Source organism: Equus caballus, chromosome 7 (assembly GCF_041296265.1).
Source record: "Equus caballus isolate H_3958 breed thoroughbred chromosome 7, TB-T2T, whole genome shotgun sequence".
Lineage (NCBI taxonomy): Eukaryota > Metazoa > Chordata > Mammalia > Perissodactyla > Equidae > Equus > Equus caballus.
In genome coordinates, this window is record NC_091690.1 from 35,669,279 (window position 1) to 35,689,205 (window position 19,927).

The following is a 19,927-nucleotide window of genomic DNA, read 5'->3' on the forward strand; positions in this document are numbered from 1 at the left end:
GGCAGTAAGGACATTTTAACTATGTTTATTCTTCCAATCCATGTGCATGGAATGTCTTCCCATCTCTTTATGTCGTCGTCGATTTTTCAAGAAGGTCTTGTAGTTTTCATTGTATAGATCTTTCACTTCCTTGGTTAAATTTATCCCAAGGTATTTTATTCTTTTTGTTGCGATCGTGAATGGGATTGAGTTCTTGAGATCTTTTTCTGTTAGTTCATTGTTAGCATATAGAAATGCTACTGATTTATGTATGTTGATTTTATATCCTGCAACTTTGCTGTAGTTGTTGATTGTTTCTAATAGTTTTTCTATGGATTCTTTGGGGTTTTCTATATATAAGATCATGTCGTCTGCAAACAGCCAGAGTTTTACTTCTTTGTTGCCTATTTGTATTCCTTTTCTTTCTTTTTCCTGCCGAAAAATATGGAACGCTTCCCGAATTTGCATGTCATCCTTGTGCAGGGGCCATGCTAATCTCTGTATCATTCCAATTTTAGTATATGTGTTGCCGAAGTGAGCACTCTAAAAGCTATTTTTAAATTACATTTCTTATCTATCACTGGTAGAAAAGATGGCAATTTATTTTGCATAGTGATCTAATATTAAGCAACCTGCTGAATTATTTATTCTTTAAGACATAGAGGGGCTAGCCCCGTGGCCGAGTGGTTAAGTTCGCATGCTACACTGTGGCAGCCCAGGGTTTCGCCAGTTCGGATCCTGGGATCCTGACCACTCATCAGGCCATGCTGAGGTGGCATCCCACGTGCCACAACTAGAAGGACCCACAACGAAAATATACAACTATGTACTGGGGGGATTTTGCAAGAAAAAAGCAGAAAAAAATAAATTAAAAAAAAAGACTGGCAACAGTTTAAGTTCAGGTGCCAATCTTTAAAAACAAAAAAAGACCATAGATTTTGTTGGGTTTCCATTAACCCAATCATATAATTTGCAAAACAAAACAAAAACTTGAGTTCCTTGTCTTTCTGTGCTGCCTGGGACTGCCGGTAAAATGTTGAAAGTGAGAATAGCCACCGCCTGTGTCTCATTTATGATTTTAAAGGGAATGCTTCAAATATTTCACTATTAAATGTGATATTTGTTGTAGGTTTTTGGTTTGGTGTGTTTTTTTAAACAAATTGTAAGTTTCCTGCTGTTTTCAGTTAAGAGTTTTACTTATCTTGAGAAGGTTTTAAATTTAATCTAAAATTTTCACATCTACTGAGATGATATGTTTTTTTCCTTTTGCTCAGTTAATGCAGCGAGTAACATTAGATTTTCTAATGGGAAGCCAGCCTTGCATTCCTGGGGTAAACTCAATTTGACCACGATGTATTGCCTCTGTTATAAATCACAGGATTCAGATTGCTAACACTTTCTGTAGGATTTTACATCTCTGCTCATACGTAGGAATGGCCGATTGTTCTGTCTTGTATTACCCCTGTCCGGTTGTGTTACCAGGGTTATACCAGCTTTATAAACTAGTTGTGGAGTGGTCCCTTTTTTCTATTCATTGAAGAGTTTAAGCTCGGAATTAATTGTTTCTTGCATGTTTGGGAGACTTATCTGTAAATCCATCTGGACCTACCACTTTCCTTACGGGAAGATTTAAAACTGCAATTTCAATGTCTTAAAGAGTTAAAGATCTATTTAGATTTTCCATTTCTTCTGGAGTCAATCTGGCATAGAGTAAGCAGTCAATAAAGAATACAAGACCAGCTTAAATAGCTTCTTCAGTTTGAATTTCCTGCATCATACAGGCAGTATAAATCCAAACTCTAAACCTGCATGAAGATTGGCCTGTGGTTATGAATTTTCAGGGGATTTTTTTTTTCTTCCCTCCAGAGCCAGATGTTGAGGCAGATAAGTTTCCCAAATATCTTGTCTCCTTTAGGGGGCAGCTTTTGTTTTACTTATTTATTTTTTAATAGTTGGCCCTTTCACTGAGGTGGTGAACCTTCAGATATCTTGCCTTTATGGGAAGTTCTCTCTTCTGATTCCTCACCTCGCACAAGCCCAGGTCTTGTCTCCTGTGCCTTAAACATCACATTTAAAGCCCAAGACTCTAGATTTCTAGAAACCAGCAATCTCTCTTAGAACTTCTGCTTCAACATCCACTTATCATTCTCTAAATTTGTGCTCCTACATTTTTCAGTTCTGAAAACCTTATTTTCTTGAGAGAACAGCAATGCAGCCAAAAAGATGTTTTTAATTTTGCATCCAGAATGTTGAGGTGTTTTTAGGAAATCTAGTCTGTTATAATACCTGAAATGGAAGTGTCTAGTCCTTCCTTAAACTAAAAAAAAGATTTGGGAGAAGTTTTGAGATTCTTCAAGAAGAGTGAAAGATAGATACTTATAGACAGACGACAGATCTCCAGTAGTAACCTTCTAATACAGGACTGTCCACTTCAACTTTCTGTAATCATGGAAATGGTCCACATCTGTGCTGTCCAATATGGTAGCCAGTAGCCTTATGTGGCTATCAGGTATTTGAAATGTGGCTGTATGACTGAGGAACTGAATTTTCAATTTTATCTAATTGTAATTAATTCAAATGTAAACAGCTACATGTGGCTAGTGGCTAGCGGCTGTTGGATGGGACGGTGCAGAGCCTTCTAATGTTTCCAAGGAAGGTGAACTAAAAAATTCATCAACAGAGGCTGGCCCTGTGGTGCAGCAGCTAAGTTTGCACATTCCGCTTTGGCAGCCCAGGGTTCGCTGGTTCAGATCCCGGGTGCGGACATGGCACCGCTTGGCAAGCCATGCTGCAGTAGGCGTCCCACATATAAAGTAGAGGAAGATGGGTATGGATGTTAGCTCAGGGCCAGTCTTCCTCAGCAAAAAGAGAAGGATTGGCAGCAGATGTTAGCTCAGGGCTAATCTTCCTCAAAAAAAAAAGAATCGTCAACAGACAAAAACCTCCAAAGCTAAGCGAAGCTCCTTAGTGTCTGCCATAAAGTTCCCTTGCACTCTGCTGTCTTGTATTCTAATAGGTCCTCTATTGCTGAGGCTCCCTGTGAGCTCATCCTCTCCTTGAGCCAGGCCCTCTTAGGAGAATTCTGACCTTATGGAAATTTTAATCAGACTTATATCTGCATTGATGAATTTGCCATTAATGAATAAATTTGTCTACAATTTCATTTTATATCTCTCCTTTGCACACTACATTCTACCCTAAGGGCCATTCCGTTTCTGAAAATGTCAAGCTCATTGCTGCTTTAGGGTCCTTAGCATCTGATATCTACTCTGCCTGAAATACACCTTCCTGGTCTCCACATGGCTGGTTCCTTCTCATCATTCAAGTCTCAGCTCAATGTCACCTCCTGAGAGGGCACATGATCACCTTATCTAAAGTCCTCTCTATCCCCAGGCTCTATCACATTGTCTTGTTTTAGTCTATAAATAATCATTATCTGAAATTACCATTATCTTAATCATTATCAAAAATGATCACATTTGTTTACCTCATCTCCATTTGAATATGAATTCTATGAAAGTAGAGGTCTCCTCCAACTTGTTCAGGACCGACAGTCTGGCACACAGAAAATGGAGGCCTAGAGAGGGTAAGTGACTTCCCCAAAGTTGCAAAGCCAGTCAGTGCTGGGGCCAGACTTCATGGCTCCCAATTCAGGGCTCTTTTTGTTAAAACATAGCTACCCTGCTCAAATTCTCTTCCCAGTAGCAGTTAAGGAAGCAAGCAAGCAGGAGGGAGGGAGAGAGGCAGACAGAAAGAGAAAGAGAGGAAGAGAAGGAGAAAAAGGAAGGAAGAAAAAAAAGAGAAGGCACACCTAGAAATTCTCTTAAGATCAGGACCTCGGGGTTTTGAACAGGTTTTGCTATTGCCATTGACCCCCAAGGACATTTTGTTGTAGTCTTGCATACAGTTTATAACCTCTTACTGTATATCCCCAGAGGGTGAGGGATGCATCCAGAAAATGCGTAGACAGGCAGTAAATGTTTTTGGTTGAAGATAATTATCTCAGATCCTAAGTCTCCCCTATTAATGCGTTCTGCTTCACAAAACAATTAGCCTTTATCCAGCTCATAATATATATTTCTGGTAGAAATAATCAAGCCAAATGCAACTGTCATTGAGATAGATTGAGACCTTACTGACTGACTGAAAGTTGAAAAAACTGCACCTCCATTAGATTTGTCTGAAAAAAAGAAACTCAAAACTGACACTGGTGAAAATGATAAAATTTTTTACTAAACCTTGATGTATCAAGTCTTGACAAAATTTAGATCTGTCAAATAACAAACCACGGAAAAATGGACTCGCCAGAAATAATTGACACAAAGGAAACTTACAAAGGCAGAAATTATAAGCAAAACGTTTATATGACCAAAAAAGAAAGAAAAGGAGAGAAACTCTGATAGGTGAATCATATTCACGCCGCAAGTCCATCCCGAGAGCATAGCAAACGTGTGGGCGACGAAGATAGAGAGAGAGGCTGCCAGCAGGAAGAAAAGAAGCAGGTGACAAAATGGATTTCTGCTGCTGTTCACTTACCTTTCTTTTCCGCAAGAAGTACTGAATCTATAAAGAAAAGAGCTGCACGCGATGAAGATTTCTGTAAAATGAAAATGGGTGAAAAATGGAAATGGTTTAAGTGCTCTCTATAAAAAACCCAAGAAATATCATTTGGCTCAAACAGATTTGTTTCAGAAACATTCCTTCCGCGCTAACGCATCAATGTTGGCACACTTCTTACTAAAATGTCAATATTCAAAGAAGCTGTCGAGGCATTCAGGGTCCAAAGGGTGTCCTCCAGCTCTGGCCCCCAGGGCGGCTGGGGGAGCCCTCTCCACTGCAGCACCACTAGCCTGCCTATTTGGGGACTCACTGCCGTCTTTTTTTTTTTTCCCTCAGCACCGGCCTCAACTCGGGGCCAGCCAGCGCGAGGGGACCAAGGACAGTATCTCGAATTAAAACCGCTCATTCCGGACAGGTCACAAGGACAGGCGCTCCAAGGCTCCGTAGAGTCGGAAGAACGCCGGTCTCGGCGCGGAGCACATCGGGAGTTGTAGTCCAGCCCCGTCGTCACGGAGGCGGGAGGCGGTGGCCCGCGAGCAGCAGGAAGGGGCGGGGCCACGGCTGGGGGTTGCGCAGGCGCACACTTTCTGCCGGGCAGCATGGCGGACGCAGCCCCTCAAGGCAGTAAGAGAAAACGCGATCTGGACGCCGAGGAGGCGGAAGCCCCCAGCACAAAAGAAAAGGAAGCAGGCTTTGGGAATGGTACCGCTGCCCCTGTCCGCCTACCTTTCTCCAGCTTTAGAGTGAAAAAAGTGCTGAGGGAGTCCGCGCGGGACAAAATCATCTTCCTACACGGGAAGGTACCATTTGACAGCCCGGGATGGTGGATGCGGGTAGGAGTGAACCAGTCATAGCCTGGGAGGCGGATCTTTTTCAGAATTCTGCCGGAAAGTACCAGTCGCGTTACTTGCGGGGGAGGAAGAGTGCACCACTACCATGCATGGGGGAGGAGGGCGTGGAAGAGACAAGATCCCCCGTGGAATTAAGGAAATTAACACACATAGGGCTGATTTTCCTAGTTTCTCCTTTACTGTGAATAATTGACCCTTGTACAGTGTATTACAGACTAAAAAATCACGTGTTAAATTCTCCAACCCATTCATTTATTCATTCAACCTATAAAGGTGCTAGGAACCCACTCAATGTTGCTGGACCGTCTTGTTCATCCATGCCTCTGGGAACGACAAAGAGACTGTAGGAGATATGATCCCTGCTGTACAGGACTTCAGCCCTAACAGAGGAGACAGTTTATTACATTGGTAATTCAATTCCACGGATCATGCACTGACAGCCCAGAACTGAGCGAGGTTCTGGGGATGTAGAGATGAAAGTTACCATCCCTGATGTTCAGGAGTGCAGAGTATCTTGGGGTATACAGATACGCACAGCTGGCTCTGATACTATGTGCTCAGCTCTCTAGCAGGGACTGAGGAGACACTGGAGGCCATCCAGAAGCTAGTGAGGAGGCCAGGCCAAGCCAAGGTATTAGGGTTCCCCAGAACTCCTAGCAGGAGCTTTCATTGTGGGGGGATCAGGGGGACCTGGGCCTAGGCTTCTGTGCCTCTCTCTGTGTCTTTTGTTTTTTACAAGGTTCTGTCTGGTTCTCTCAGCCTCACCTGTCTTCAGTCTGCGTCACCCACTAAAGTTTTAACCATGAGAACCTTTGAGCTAAGAGTGAGTTAGGATACTCAAATACTAGTTTCTATGTCAACATCGACTGTTCATGTGACCTTGGGCAAGTCACATAATCCCTCTAGACCTCAGTTTCTTCATCTGTAAAATGGAAGAATTTGACACAGGTCTTGTGAGCCTAAAATAGACGACGGCTGAGAAGCTTTGCATCTTTGAGAAGAAAGATGTGAGCACTGCCACAAAGATTTGGGTTAATGAGGTGCCATCTCTGGGAGAAGAAACATGAGTACCACTGGGTAGACTTGCCCAGAGGGAAGGCTACAGGGAAGGAAATCCCAAGTGTGGGAGTTTCTGGGGCCCCAAGAACTTCAGCCTCTGCTCTCCAGGCCTCACCTGTGGCTCTGCTCCTGAGCCCACTGATGGTGTCTCTGCCCACAGGTGAATGAGGCCGATGGGGATGGGGATGGAGAGGATGCCGTTGTGATCCTGGAGAAGACACCATTTCAGGTGGAACAGGTGGCCCAGCTCCTGAACGGCAGCCCTGAGCTCCAGTTACAGTTCTCCAATGATATCTACAGCACCTATCACCTGTTCCCTCCAAGGCAACTGAGTGGTGAGCTAATCAGGGCTGAGGTGGCTACATGTGGGGAGAGTGGGGTGGTGGGAAATTAGGGGGTGTGGTGGCTGCCCCTGATAACTGATTTGCATATTCTAGTGCAGTAGTTCTTAATGGAAGGAGGAGGGAATTTCGCCACACAGGAGACATTTGGCAATCTCTGAAGACGTTTTTGCTTGTCAGATCTGGGGAGGACGGAGTGCTGCTGGTACCTAGAGAGTAGAGCCCAGGGATGCTGCTAAATGTTCTATAAAACATAGGATGGGCCCCACAACAGAGAAATGCCAACAGTGCTGAGGGGGAGAAACGCTGCTCTGGTGTGGTGTGTTTTGGGGAGGGGGTGTGATTCATGGGCTAGGACAGGTTCCTCTCTTGACTGAGTAGTAATGATTGTCAGCACTTGCTAACCCTTATGTTGTGCAGACCACCATTCTAAGTAGTCTACGTGTATGATCATATTTAATCCACAGAATAGCCTGTCGTGATAGGGTTTTACAAGGGAGGGAACTGAGGTTTTGAAAGGTTAAGTACCTTGTCCAAGATCACACAGCCAGTAGGTGGCAGAGAAACTAAGATTGTGGACTTGCTCAGCACACTGCTGTGGAGTGACCAGTGTGCTGGGTGCTGCAAAGACCAGTTACTTCCCTGAAGGAACTCGGTTCCTAGTCAGGGAGACACTGGATGTGATCGAGGGGTATGTACTTGAGAAGGGCAGGAATTCATGAGTTAAAGGGCAGAGATTTGTTTTTGATTGCAAGTATTTTTTAATATATTAAGAAGAAGACTAGCCCATGCCCAGAGCTGGGCGTGCCGCCAGCGTTCTCCTATCGCTGCTTGGATTGAGTAGGCAGGCTTGTGGGAAGCGTGAGGGAGGCTGCCTGACTGTGGAGGTTCCTTCCCACCAGGAAATTCTGGGATCTGCTTCGCAGCACACGGCAGTTTTGTAAAATCCTTCTGTCTTTTTATTTGTCCTCCAGCATTTAAGAACAGTTTGGCTTTCCAGATATCCTGCCACAGCCTTTTCGATAGATTTAGTGTCTTCTGCACCCCTAAGAAAGGGTGCTGTTGTTGTCCTTGGAAATGTATGTGAACGCTTGAGGTGAGACAAGCAAACCTTTCAGAACTGAAAGCAGAACAGCCTGGCCCTCCATTGAAAGAGAGCCCGACTGATTGGTTCAAGTTGATGGAAGTGGACAGCTGTGTTTCTTTCTCGGGTGTTGACATTTAAGGAAATGTATTCCTCCACACGGGGTGGCAGAGCACAACAGAAGGCCCTGTAGCCCAACACCTCTCAGGGCAGCCCTGAAACCACGGGCTCTGGGGCCACCATTCTGCTGCCGCCTCCTTCCCTTGCCTTCTGCCAGCCCTTTATCCACCTTCCTCACCCCCAGCCAAAATCCAGAAGGTTCTGCTCCACAGAGCAACCCTGTAGAATTCACAGCCTTTCCTTTTTTCCTTCTTTTTTCAGTACTTCTGTGGTACTGCTCGCAGGTGGTGTGACCGCTGCCCTGCCTTTCTCTTTTTGTCGTCTTTCTAAGCTAAGCGCTGAAAGAAGCTGGGGCTGTCGGCTCACCACGGCTCCCCTTCCCTTCCGCATTCAGAACCCCAGGTGTCCCTCTGCCTTTCCCAGCACTGCCTCGCGCGCACTCAGCTCGTCCTTCCAGGGCTCGCCGTCTTCCTGGCATCAGCGTTAGCATACATGCAGAGCATTAGGCTTTTATTGTCCCTGCCCAAACTTGTCCTGTGATTTGGAAGTCATGACGGTTTGCCTCATCTCTCTCTAGTTTGGCTGTTCACCCTGTCCCTGATGATACTCCAGATCAGGGGTTGACAAACTTTTGCTGAAAAGGACCAGAGAGTAAATATTTTAAGCTTTATGAGCCGCAAATGGTCCCTGTTGCATATTCTTTCTTTTCTTTTTTTTAATAACCCCTTTAAAAATGAGAATACCACTCTTAGCTTGCTTGATGTACAACAGGCCATGGGCCAGATTTGACCTTCTGACTAGTTTGTCAACCCCTGTTCCAGATTTTTCCCTTCAAAGTGTGGTCTGTGGACCAGTAGTATTTGTATCACCTGGGAGCTTGTTAGAAAGGCAGGCTCTCAGGCCCCACTCCAGACCTCAGACTCAGAATCTGCATTTTAGCAAACCCCCCAGGTGGGTCCTGTATGTTAAAATTTGAGAGGCAGTGGTCTTTAAACACCACCTGTGTGCAGGTAAAGTCCACATTTATTTCTCCATCCCTGAGCTCTCTGAGAACTGCAGGCTCATGTTGAAATAAACATCTTCTGGACTTCTCCATTTGGAAGTCTCATAGGTACTTCATGGATGAAATGTGAGAATCAGTTGCGCTAATGATTTAAAAGTACTTAGCACATGTTAAATGTGCTGCCATTCTTATTGTGGTGTGCGGGACCCTGTGCTGGATACTGGAACTTCAGAGATGAATAAGACACCATCTCTGCCCTCGCAGTCTTGTTTGGGGAGGGGTATCCCCCAAGTTATTATGAAAAGAGGGAAGTAAACTCAACAGGGTTTGGTCACTGTCTGGATGTAGGGAACAGAGATCCTTGAAAGTTGAAGCCAGGTCTGACCCATTTTCAGTCCTCAGCAGCCGGGCCCCATGTTAGGTGCTCAATAAATGGCCACTGCAGAATGAACCTACAGACTGACCCGTCTGTTTTGTCCTGTGGGCCAAGCATTCCACAGCCACGAGGTGGCAGCATTGCCAAAGTATTACTGTTGCCGGCTCCTTAGGCCTCCGTGCCAGAGCCTTCTCAGCCCTGCTCCTCCAGTCTCAGTCTCCCATCACCAACTCTTAACGCTGCCTGGAGGGGCCTTAAAGCATGGTTCCCGCAGCCTAGGCCCTCTGAGCCACCTTTACAGTTGCCCCTTTGAGTTCTACTGTCTCTGGCTGTTTCTCCAGACCCCCTTCCCAGAATACTTGCCTAGGGGAGCTGCTCCGCCCCACCCCCCCCCAATTCTAAGCTGATTTCTTCTGGTATTTCTCTGGTCATTGGCAAATTTCTTTTCTGGCCTGAAGATTTTGCAGTTTTCTCATTTACCCTTCCAGATCCTCAACTGACCATAAGAGGCTGCTCCTGTGAGCCACTCATGGACCCCACCCCATTGGCATAACAGAGAGCATGGGCATCGGAGTTAGACATGCATGGGTCCTGTCCCAGAGCTAACACTTGCTGGTGGTGTGGCCTGAGGCAGCACAGTGCTGTTTCTGAGCTTTCGTGCATTGCGGGGGTTAAGAGCAAGCCCCGGGTCAGACATCCCCGGGCTGGAATCCTGGCTTTGCCGTTTACTGAGAGGACTTGGGAAGTTTCTGTGTTCATTTAACAAAGTCGAAGCGCCTGCTGTGTACCAGGTGCTGGGCTAGGAACGTACTGGTGAGTGCCTCCAGTATTACCTCTGTCTTTGGAGTCGTCGTGGGAAGGCAGACAGCAAACAAGGGAACAGATATCTAAGTGGCCGTGAACAGGAGAGGGGCTGCTCGGGCTGGGGGTCCAGGGGGGCTCTCTGTGGAGATGACACCCAAGCTGACACCTGAAGGTTGGAAAGGAACCAGCTGTGCAGAAAGCAGGTCAGGAGGGTGGGGAAGATGTTCTGGACTGAGGGAACAGCATCTATTCTGGGGGAAGAAAGAGGAACAGAAAGGATGCTGTTGTGTCAGGAGCTGAGGCGGGGGGGTTGGTGGCTGTGGTGTGGTACAGATGAAGTTGGGGAAGTCACTTCAGCTGTTTTCTTATTAAATTGTTAGTAACTGAACATAACCTCAGGACTGTTGTGAAATAGACGAGAGGAGAAAGATACACTTTTTAGCCTCTACCCACAGTGAGAGATGCATTTTACATTATGACCCAGTACAGGTGAATAAATATACATGGAGATAAGGGGAACAAAGGATTCACAAAGCAATACTTACCCTTACTTTATGGGACACTTGCTAGTGTCCTCAACTTATTCCAATCTTGTCTGTTTCCTTTCCTTAAATGCTGGTCTTAGCCTCCTAAGTTAATTTCATCACTACTGTCATGGGTTGTGACCCATTGAGATAAAGCATATAACACCTGTAGCACAGCAGCTGGCATGTGGGGTATATTCCATGTGTTAGTCATTTTCTGTTACTGTTTTCTCGCCTTTAAAATTATATGAGCCTTAAATGGAACAATATATGTAACATATGGAAAAATGCCTGCCCCTGATCGTGGGCAGGTTTCCTGTCTTCCCCTGTGGCCATGTGGCAAATGTGAGGGCTGAGGGGGCCAGATGGCCGGCATCCTAGAGCTGCTCTGGCTGTCCAGGCAGGGCAGAGCCTGGATCCTCTCCTGCGCTTCAGCCGTCATGCTCTCACGCCTGGGTTATCAATGGGGCCCTTTGATCGGGATGTCTGTTTGCCTCTTACCTGGGGAAGAAGTGGGGAGATAGTAGGGAGAGGGGTGTGACTCAGAAATCCAGACTGCCTCTAAAAAGGCCAATTGTTTTCCCTCATGTGAAGCAGGGGTGTGGAGTCTCCAGTTCTGAAGAGGAGAAGGCGTCTGAGTGGGGCCAGGGCAGGGTGCAGAGGCATCCTGGGCAGCACATCTTCTTTCAGTTGCAGAGAACTCCCAGCACTCGAGCTGCAGGCCGGGTTTTCCTCCCAGTGCCCTTGGCAGCGGCAAAATGTGGGCCTCTGGAGTCCCGAGTGAGGACATGTTTTGGAGGAGCATTTTAGAAACTGGCCATTCCCTTAAGAGTTTCCCTGTAACATTGTTCATGACAGTAAAAACAGATATCAGATAACAATGGAATAGATAAATAAATCAAGGTGTTTTCCTACATTGGGCTACTTCTCTACGGCAGTGAAAATGAATGAACTCTGGCCACGCATGTCAAGAATCTCACCAGGTAGAGCAAGAAAAGCAAGATAGAAAGTACACACAGTGTGAGTCCAACTAGATGAAGTTGAAAAACAAGCAGAACTGCACAATATCCTGCTAAGGGTTGCATACAACATAGCAAAACGAGGAAGACAAAAAGAGAATGATTAACACCTAATTCAGCAAGGTGATTATCCCCAGTGGGGGTGGGACAGTGAGGACGACAAAAGTTCTGTTCTTAGACTGTGTGCTTCATGCATGGGGATCCCTTTAAGTCTTTAAACGGTACATATTTTATACTTATGTATGTGTGCATATAGTCTATGTATGATGTATATGTATATACATACATGTGTACGTAAAAATATGTTTATATGTATGTGTGTATGTATATGTAAATATGTATATGTACATATATACACGCCTTGTTTTATATGTACAATATATTTCTCAATTAAAGTTAAGAAAAACTGGCAGGTCCTTAGAAGAACTAAGAATATTCCGCCACTAAATTGTAGGCCTCTGCCTTCATTCTCAAGTTTGGTTTCTAGTCACTGTTGCTGAAAAGTGTTTAATTAGGGCCTCCTTCCTCTTGGTTTTGGGCATTGTTGGACTTCCATTTCTTTTTTTTTTTTAGGTAATTTTTTTTCTTCCTTGTGTTTGGAATCTTTTTTTCCTTTTTTTTTTTTTGGTGAGGAAGATTGGCCCTGAGCGAATATCTGTTGCCAATCTTCCTCTTTTTTTTTTTTCCCTCCCCAAAGCCCCAGTACATAGTTGAATGTCCTAGTTGTAAGTGCTTTTAGTTCTTCTATGTGGGATCCTGCCACAGCATGGCTTGATGAGTGGTGTGTAGGTCTGCGCCCAGAATCCACACTGGGGAACCTTGGGAGTTCCAAGGTTCCAGAGTTAAGGGGAGCTTGCGACCTTAACTGCTACACCACAGGGTGGGCCCCAGACTTATGTTTCTGCATACTGCCTCTTCTCTGGGGTGGAGGAGTGGTGGGGTCTGGCCCTTTCCTCTCCAGTGGACACGGGAGCCTGTGCTGTGCTAGAGCACACTCCTGGATGGTGCCAGCCCTGGCAGAATAGGGCACTGTGGGGAGATCCCCCAGCACCTGGAGGAGAAGGCCCAGTACCAGTCTCTGGGCTCTGCTCCAGCACAGACTGGCATGGGTCTCTCAACCTCTCCCTGTGGTTGTCCTTGGCAGCCCTCCCGTGGCAGCTGAGCTGAAGGACAAGAGTTCTCTGAACAGTGACCAACAGAGAAAGCCTTGCCAGACAGGTCCTTACCGGAGCAGGGTGTTGAAGAGCCCCATCATCATCTAACAGGGGAATCACCCCAGGCGTGGGGCCACTGGGTGACACCAGGGCAAGTCGTGGAATTGCTCTGAGACTCAGTGTCTCTGAATGAAAAATGAGGAATCCACTAGCTGGCTAGCCCACCTCAGTGGGCTTCTGTGTCATAGGAGATCAGAGAATGATAGTATCTCAGGTTTGAATGGAGCTCCAGTGTTTATTTAGTAATGTGGTTTTTAACTAGAACTATTCATCAGAATTATCTAAGGAGCTCTGTCGAATACAGAATCTGGACCTACTGAATAAGAGTCTCTGGGGTAGGGCTAGGGCATTTATCAAAGTCACACAGTCATGTGGTCAAATAATCAGATAGCATCGAGGCGCTAGATGGACAGGAACAGCCTCTTGTGCCACTCTGCCTACCCTGGTCCTGTTTTCCAGAAGCAACTACTAATTAAGATTTCTAGGGTTAGTGCTCTGGTGGTTTCCTCCAGACACTTAACTGAATAGTATGCTTATGCAACTCTTTGTTGATTTGTCAAATTTTGACATCACTTCCCCACAGTGAAAGTTGAAAGGTGTAGCTCCTTTATGCTTTGCTCACCATCCCTTTCCTCTCCTCCCAATTTTGATGTTTATATTATTATTATTTTTAGAGTTCTTTAAAAATTGCCTTTGGGGGGCTAGCCCTGTGGCTGAATGGTTAAGTTCGCGTGCTCTGCTTCGGCAGCCTGGGTTTTGCAGGTTCAGATACTGGGCATGGATGTGGCACTGCTCATCAGGCCATGCTGTCCCACATACCACAACTAGAAGGACCTACAACTAGAATGTACAACTATGTACTGGGGGGATTTGGGGAGAAGAAGAAGGTGAAAAAAAAGATTGGCTACAGTTGTTAGTTCAGGTGCCAATCTTTAAAAAAAAAATTGCCTTTGGAATCCTAAATATACTGAAGTCTTTAGCCCTTATTCCATCTACTATAGGTTTTGTATCTGTCAGGGGGAGTGTCAGTGCCTTAGCCTTCTCTTTCCACCAGCTCTTCTGTCCTTTGCTGTCTCCCAGCCTCTCTGTCAGCTGCCCCTGTATTTTGTGTCGTCACAGTATGTTAATAAAGTCTTGCGTGCCTTGTCTTGACAGCAGTAAACTGTGTTTGCATTATTGTGGTCATAATGATGTGTGCCACCCACTCACGCAGAGCACGGGGCTTCTAGTTCCTCTTCCACCTGCCCGAGTATAATCCCCTGCCACTCCAGGCAGAATGAGTTGCTGTCTAGGTCAAATGGAGTCTCTTTTCTTACATTCCAACAGTTCCTCCAGGTCATGCTGCTTTGTAGTTTCATATTTGAACCATTATTTTATCCGCTTTTACTTTTTCACGAAGTTTCTGGTTGCCTCTTTTTTAAAATTGTGGTTAAAAGAATACTGTGCCTTTATTCTGTTTTTGAATTATCTGTTTTAATTTATAATTCATTATCTGATATCTCCTTCTTTCCTTCCTGGAAACCTTTCCAGGATGTTCTTTCTCGCTGCTCCAATCTGGAGGGCTAATTCTTTAGGCATGCTCTATAGTTGTCAACCCGAGACTTCTTTTTACAGTGTTTCTTGGTTAGATGCACTCTTTTTTGGATCTGATGTCTTTTTCTTTCTTGTTTTACTTTCTTCTTTAGCTAAAGTACATTCTTAAGTACTTCCTCGGAAAAAATTCATGAGAGGTGAAGTTCAGATCCTTTATTTTGCCCTCACTTTTGAGTGATGATTTGACTGAATACAGAATTTAAATTTACTTTCCCTCAAAACATTAAAGGCATTGATCTGTTGACTTCAAGCATCCGTTGTTGCTAACAAGACATCTGATGCCGGTTTGATTCTCATTTTTTTATAGCTAACTTGGTTTTTTTGTTGTTGTTCTTTTGTTTGTTTTTTGCTTTGTTAATTTTCTTCTTTGGAAGCTTGTAATATATTCTCTTTATCTTTGGTGTGGTGGAATTTTGTGAGGCTGTATCTAGGTTGGATTTTTTTCATCCTTTGCACTGGGTACTTTTGGACCCATTTGATTTAAAGTCTTACGTCTTTCTTCCACTATGTATGTTTTTCGTGTTGTTTCTTTGATAATCCCCTTCCCTCCTTTTCCTTGATTTCCTCTTTCTGGAAATCCTGTTAGTTGTTAGACTTCCTGAATTGATCCTGTGGGCTGCTGCTCTTCTCTCACTTTTCCCATCTACGTCTTTTCTTTCTGCCATCTGGGAGATTGTCTTAACTTTGTCTTCCAGACCTTCTACTGAAGGTTTTAATTTGGCAATCATATTTTTAATTTTCTTTCCTCTGTTTCTCTGATTATTTCATTTTCACAGCATCTTGCTCTTGCTTTTACAGAGGCCAAATTGGGTTGACTTTCTCTGACCACTAATTAGAATTGTTTTAAAAATTATCTCCTGACCCTTAAATGATCTCATTTCCTCTGGGATCTGGTTCTGGTTGTTTATTTTGGTCATTCTTTTTCAGGCTACTGGTTTTCCCTTAATGTCTGGTGAAGGTTAGCTCATTTGTATTTAAAAATGAAGAACCAGGCTGATGGTCTAGTGAGCTGACTGATGTGGATTTCATCCACTATCCACTGGTAGTTCTATTTCCACAATGGGGCCCTCTCCTGGGTGCGTAGCTGCCCTGGTGCAGTGTGGATGGGGAGTGGGGCTGGCTGGCTGGCCTTGCCTAAGTGTGCTGTTGCACTGGCACTCTGGAGCCCCCACACTCTCTAGTCCACTATAGCTCATGGACCACATCTGGCCTGCTTTTTTTGTACGCCCTGTAAGCTAAGAATAGTTTTTACATTTTTAAAGGATTGTATAAAAAAGGAGAAAACTAAGAAGAGTATGGAAAAGAGATTGTATGTGGCCTGCAGTGCCTGAAATATTTACTATCAAACTTTTACAGATAAGTTCGCCTATACCTGCTCTAGTCCAGGGTTTAATATCTTTGGAGGACAGCCCTCCTGTTTTCGTCTGGCCTTAGGTGCCTACCCCTAGGATGAGGGTATGGCAATGGATGGAGACCTTTAATTGATCCCAGTTTCCAGCTTCGTTTGCCTTCCTCTCCTCTGTCCCTGCTTATTTGGAGTCCGGATCCTCTCCTGGGTTCCCTTGGCAAGGCTGGCAGTCACCACCATGTAGCTGTTTGGACACTCCAGACTGCAGCTTCCGTCTGTGTTGCCTCATTCATTCACACGCTGCCTTCCATTTCCTAACTTTGAGAAATGAATGGTAGCCTCATTGTCTGCTGCTTCCCTGAGTTTGTTCCCATCACTGTTACGGGTTTTTTCCTTTTATACCTCATTACTGTCATTGCAGTGGGTTTTTTAAACAGTCTGAGCGTCACCATTAAATAGGAGTTGGGGGCCTTCCACGTATGTCTAGATATGCTGGAGGGGGGCTTTGTAGGTGAAGGTAGCTTAGACCATGAACAGGTTACCCCATTGAGGCCAAACCCAGATAGAGCTGGTGTTGGTAAGCTGCAAAAGACACCTGTTTCTCCCAAACTCTGATGCACGGAGAGATTCCCAGATGTTCGTGCACAGTGGGTGGGCAGTGTAAACTGGGCATGGCCAGATCCATAAGACTGTAAAAACTATGTCCGTTTGACCTAGCATTTCCTCCTCCGGGTATATGACTTAGACAGTTGCTCATACACATGCACAAAGAGATGCAAGAATGTTCATTGTAGCATCATTTGTGATAGAAAATATAAAAACAACCTGAGTGACCCTGTGTAGGGAGATTAGTAAGGCATGGTGCATGCATAGCATGGGCTACTACGCAGTCATTACAAAGGAGGAAGAAGATCTTTATGAACTGTCATGGGAGATCTCAGAGGTCAGAGATAAACCATAAAGGATCATCCCACTTGTGCTTAAAAAAAAGGACCTTTATATAGCTATGTTCATATATATGTCAACTCATTAAAGAAAACACTGGAGTAATGAACACTCAACTATTATTCATATTTACTCCAATGAAAAGGGTTGGAGGTTAGACTTCTGAATTATTGAGAATATATTCATGTGGAGCTTGGATGTTTAATTTTTGAGGATGTTAACTTCATCACCAAGCGAACAAAGAAGCATATCAAAAGATTAGCCTGAAGTGGGGCCTCTGGCTTCTTCCTTTCTTCACAGCCTGAATGAACCTTGTCACATGGGGTTTTTCAGTTCATCAACAAGTATGTACTGCATACCCCCAAGATATGTGGACCCTAACTATGGTGATTTACATCTACCTAGGGAGACATAACTGTGAGTTGCTATGAAGAGCACACGGCCGTGGAGGGTTGTACACTGGGAGCTGGTGAGTTGGAGTATTCAGAGGTGGCTCCTCCCACCCCTGGAGACATGGTGGCCTTCTGGGATGGGCTGGGGTTGGTGATGGGAAGGCAGGAGGTAGAAGAGGTGTTCCAGGTGAGGGCAACAGTGTGGACAGAGCTGTAGAGTGGGCTCCTAGTGTTAGCTGGGCTTTGAAATGGGGCTTTGCGAATGGGGTAGGGGAAAAGGTGAGTGAGCCTGTGGGAGTCTCTCATTACTCCTTTGATTTCGTCAACTGAGGCCACCTAAAGATGGCAGATTTCTGTCCACTTTTCTCTGTGGGTGCTTCAGAGCTCCTGACGCCAATGAGCCAGGGCCCGCTCTAGGGCTTGGAAGGACAGTGGTTTAACAAGCAGAAGTTTCAAGATGGAACGATGCCTACCACCTGAGTCAAATTCTTGACCCAGAATCGGAGTTCTGCCTTTCTCTTAGCTGTCTGATTGGCCCATGCTTTCCTTCCCCTTATCATCTCAGCTCAGAGAGCCCTTGAGTGTTGCCTCTTCCCTTCCCCCCGTCTCCTCCCTTCACCAACTGAGAGCATAGGCCTTCTGTTTGATTCTCCATTTAGACTCAGGGCTTCCATGAGGCCAGGAGAAGCCGTTGCATTCAGATCATATGTAGAATGAATAGATCTCAAGCTATTGAGATGTAGCCACCACCACCACACTAATGTCCTCTCTCTCTCTCAGTTGGGGTAAGGTCCTACAACCCTGTGGCAGTCTTAAGGCTTGAGTCGGCAGAAAAGTCAACTCACTCAGGACCAGCGGGTGAAGGTGGATTACCCGTAGGATAGCTGGTTCCACTTCCATCGCTTGGCTCCGGCTGTGTCTGCCAGCGTGTAGCAGCCTGGTTCTATTTTCCACTTCTGATCCATACTTCTTAGTGAGTGATAGCCGAAAATTCTGGTCATCCTGGACTCCTCTCAGTAGGGGATGTGTTCTATGCCTTTGGCCTTCTCCCTTCTCACCAACATACACAGCATGGCAGTGTCCCCTGGTGTTGGACTGAGACTTGGTTCCTGTGCTCCAAAGTGAATTAAGGAAATACCTTTAGACAGGAGGTTGAAAGAGAGAACATATTTTGGAACTTCTGAACGTTCAGTCTAATGGCTCTTGTAGTCTGGTCTGCTCAATAGTTTCTTCCTGTGTGTAGGTAAGTGAGGGTCTTGCAGCTCTAACGCCAGGACTGTCAGTCAGCCACTCCATTATCTCATTAGATACCAGCTCTCAGTCCTGCTGTTCAAGTGGAACTTTGTGGAGTGCCATAAGCCCCACAGCCGTCCTACAGCGGCATTTCCCATTCCTAAAGGACCGCCTTCTATATGACATAACCAAAGGCTGCCCCAGCCACCCCTGAGGCTGTGTTCAGAGTTACTGAACTTGCTTGTGGGCTCGCAGATCCTGTCATACTCCCTTCCTCTCCATCCTGGGCCTCAGAGGACTAAAGAGAGGGAGGAAAGGAGCCTTGCTCAAATCCAGGGTCTTGCTAAAATCAGCATCTGCCTCTCCTCTGTGCTTTAATAGCAACTCTCTGCTTTCGTTGAGACAGGTAATTAGTGGTTTGGAGGTTTCCTGTGGAGTGGTTGAAGCTTCCAGTAGGATTGTGACCACACCCTTTGGCCCTGTTTATCCTTGATCTGGAGGTCTCTTCAGGCCTCCACTTGAGTACTTTCAGCGTCCCTTCAGATCAGGACAGTGAACTCCCCGCCCTGGGCCTGCACTGGAGCATGACTGACTCCTCGCCAGCCTCTGGCCTGCTCTCTGGTCCCCACGAAGCCAAGGCTGAGGACAGTGTCACTTAGCCAGGGGAGACCCTCCACCAGCCTTCCTCCCTTGCCAGCCCTTCTCTAGGATTTCGTCCTTTGATGGAGTGCCTTGCCAGTCTGGGTCATCTCACCCGTCCTCTGAGTGGCTCTGCTTGGCTTTTGTGGAGGGGAGGTGGGGTCTGGGCTTTACACTCAGATCATGCTTTGTTGTTGCTTCTCCCCTGGGCCTGCACATCTAGGTCAAATAAGTTGAAACTGGCTTGTCGTAATGAAGGGAGAGCAAAAGCCACAGACTGAGCCATAGAAATGACCTCATCGTGTAGAAGTTGTCAGCCACGGCTGGAAAGCAGTCTTGTTTGAACATGTGTATGGGAAGGAGAGCAGACTGTCTGTGGTTTGCATTTTCATGTTTCATGCACGGCAGCGTTTTCCTGGGGATTTGGCTAAGCTAGCTTTGGCAGAGAGCAAGACAGGCAGCTGCTCTTTTCTCGGCATGGCCCACCTCCTACCTCTGAGAGCGGTTGGGCATTCCTGTCTGGGTGGGGGATGGGGTGGCTTTATTTATTGGGGAAGGCCTTTCAGGAGACCCTAAGGGTCTTGATGGGCAGGACAGAGCTGTCCTAGCCAGGGGTACCCCAGCCTGCTCGTCTGAGCTGCAGAGCGAAGGAACATGTGTGCACCACGCCACTGTCCATCTGGGATGCATTGGGATGACCATTCCCACTGCCAAAACTCTCCTGTAGATAAACAGCTGCTGCCCCAAGCCCCACAAGGGCTGCAGCACCACCACAAGGCCCCTGGTCTGGGACCCCCACCCCAGGCCACCTTCCCCACAATCCAGCACTCATATTTGGTGGGG

General features: G+C 45.9%; 1 protein-coding gene and 1 non-coding gene across 3 annotated transcripts in view; one reads left to right on the plus strand and one right to left on the minus strand.

The window, feature by feature from the left end:
* Positions 1-417: 417 nt before the first annotated feature.
* Positions 418-521, minus strand: LOC111774493 (U6 spliceosomal RNA). The gene has a single exon (XR_002809496.1). It is a non-coding gene; the product is annotated as a U6 spliceosomal RNA (small nuclear RNA).
* A 4,521-nt stretch (positions 522-5,042) lies between these two features.
* The window catches only part of DCPS (decapping enzyme, scavenger), a 36,014-nt gene continuing 21,129 nt past the window's right edge, over positions 5,043-19,927 (plus strand). The window contains exons 1-2 of one of the 2 annotated variants that reach the window (XM_001505098.5): positions 5,043-5,339; positions 6,610-6,784. In XM_001505098.5, the coding sequence (XP_001505148.1) occupies positions 5,139-5,339; positions 6,610-6,784 (376 nt within the window). In that variant the 5' untranslated portion in view covers positions 5,043-5,138. The remainder of the gene's footprint in view (positions 5,340-6,609; positions 6,785-19,927) is intronic. The other variant, XM_005611695.4, reaches the window with a different exon arrangement.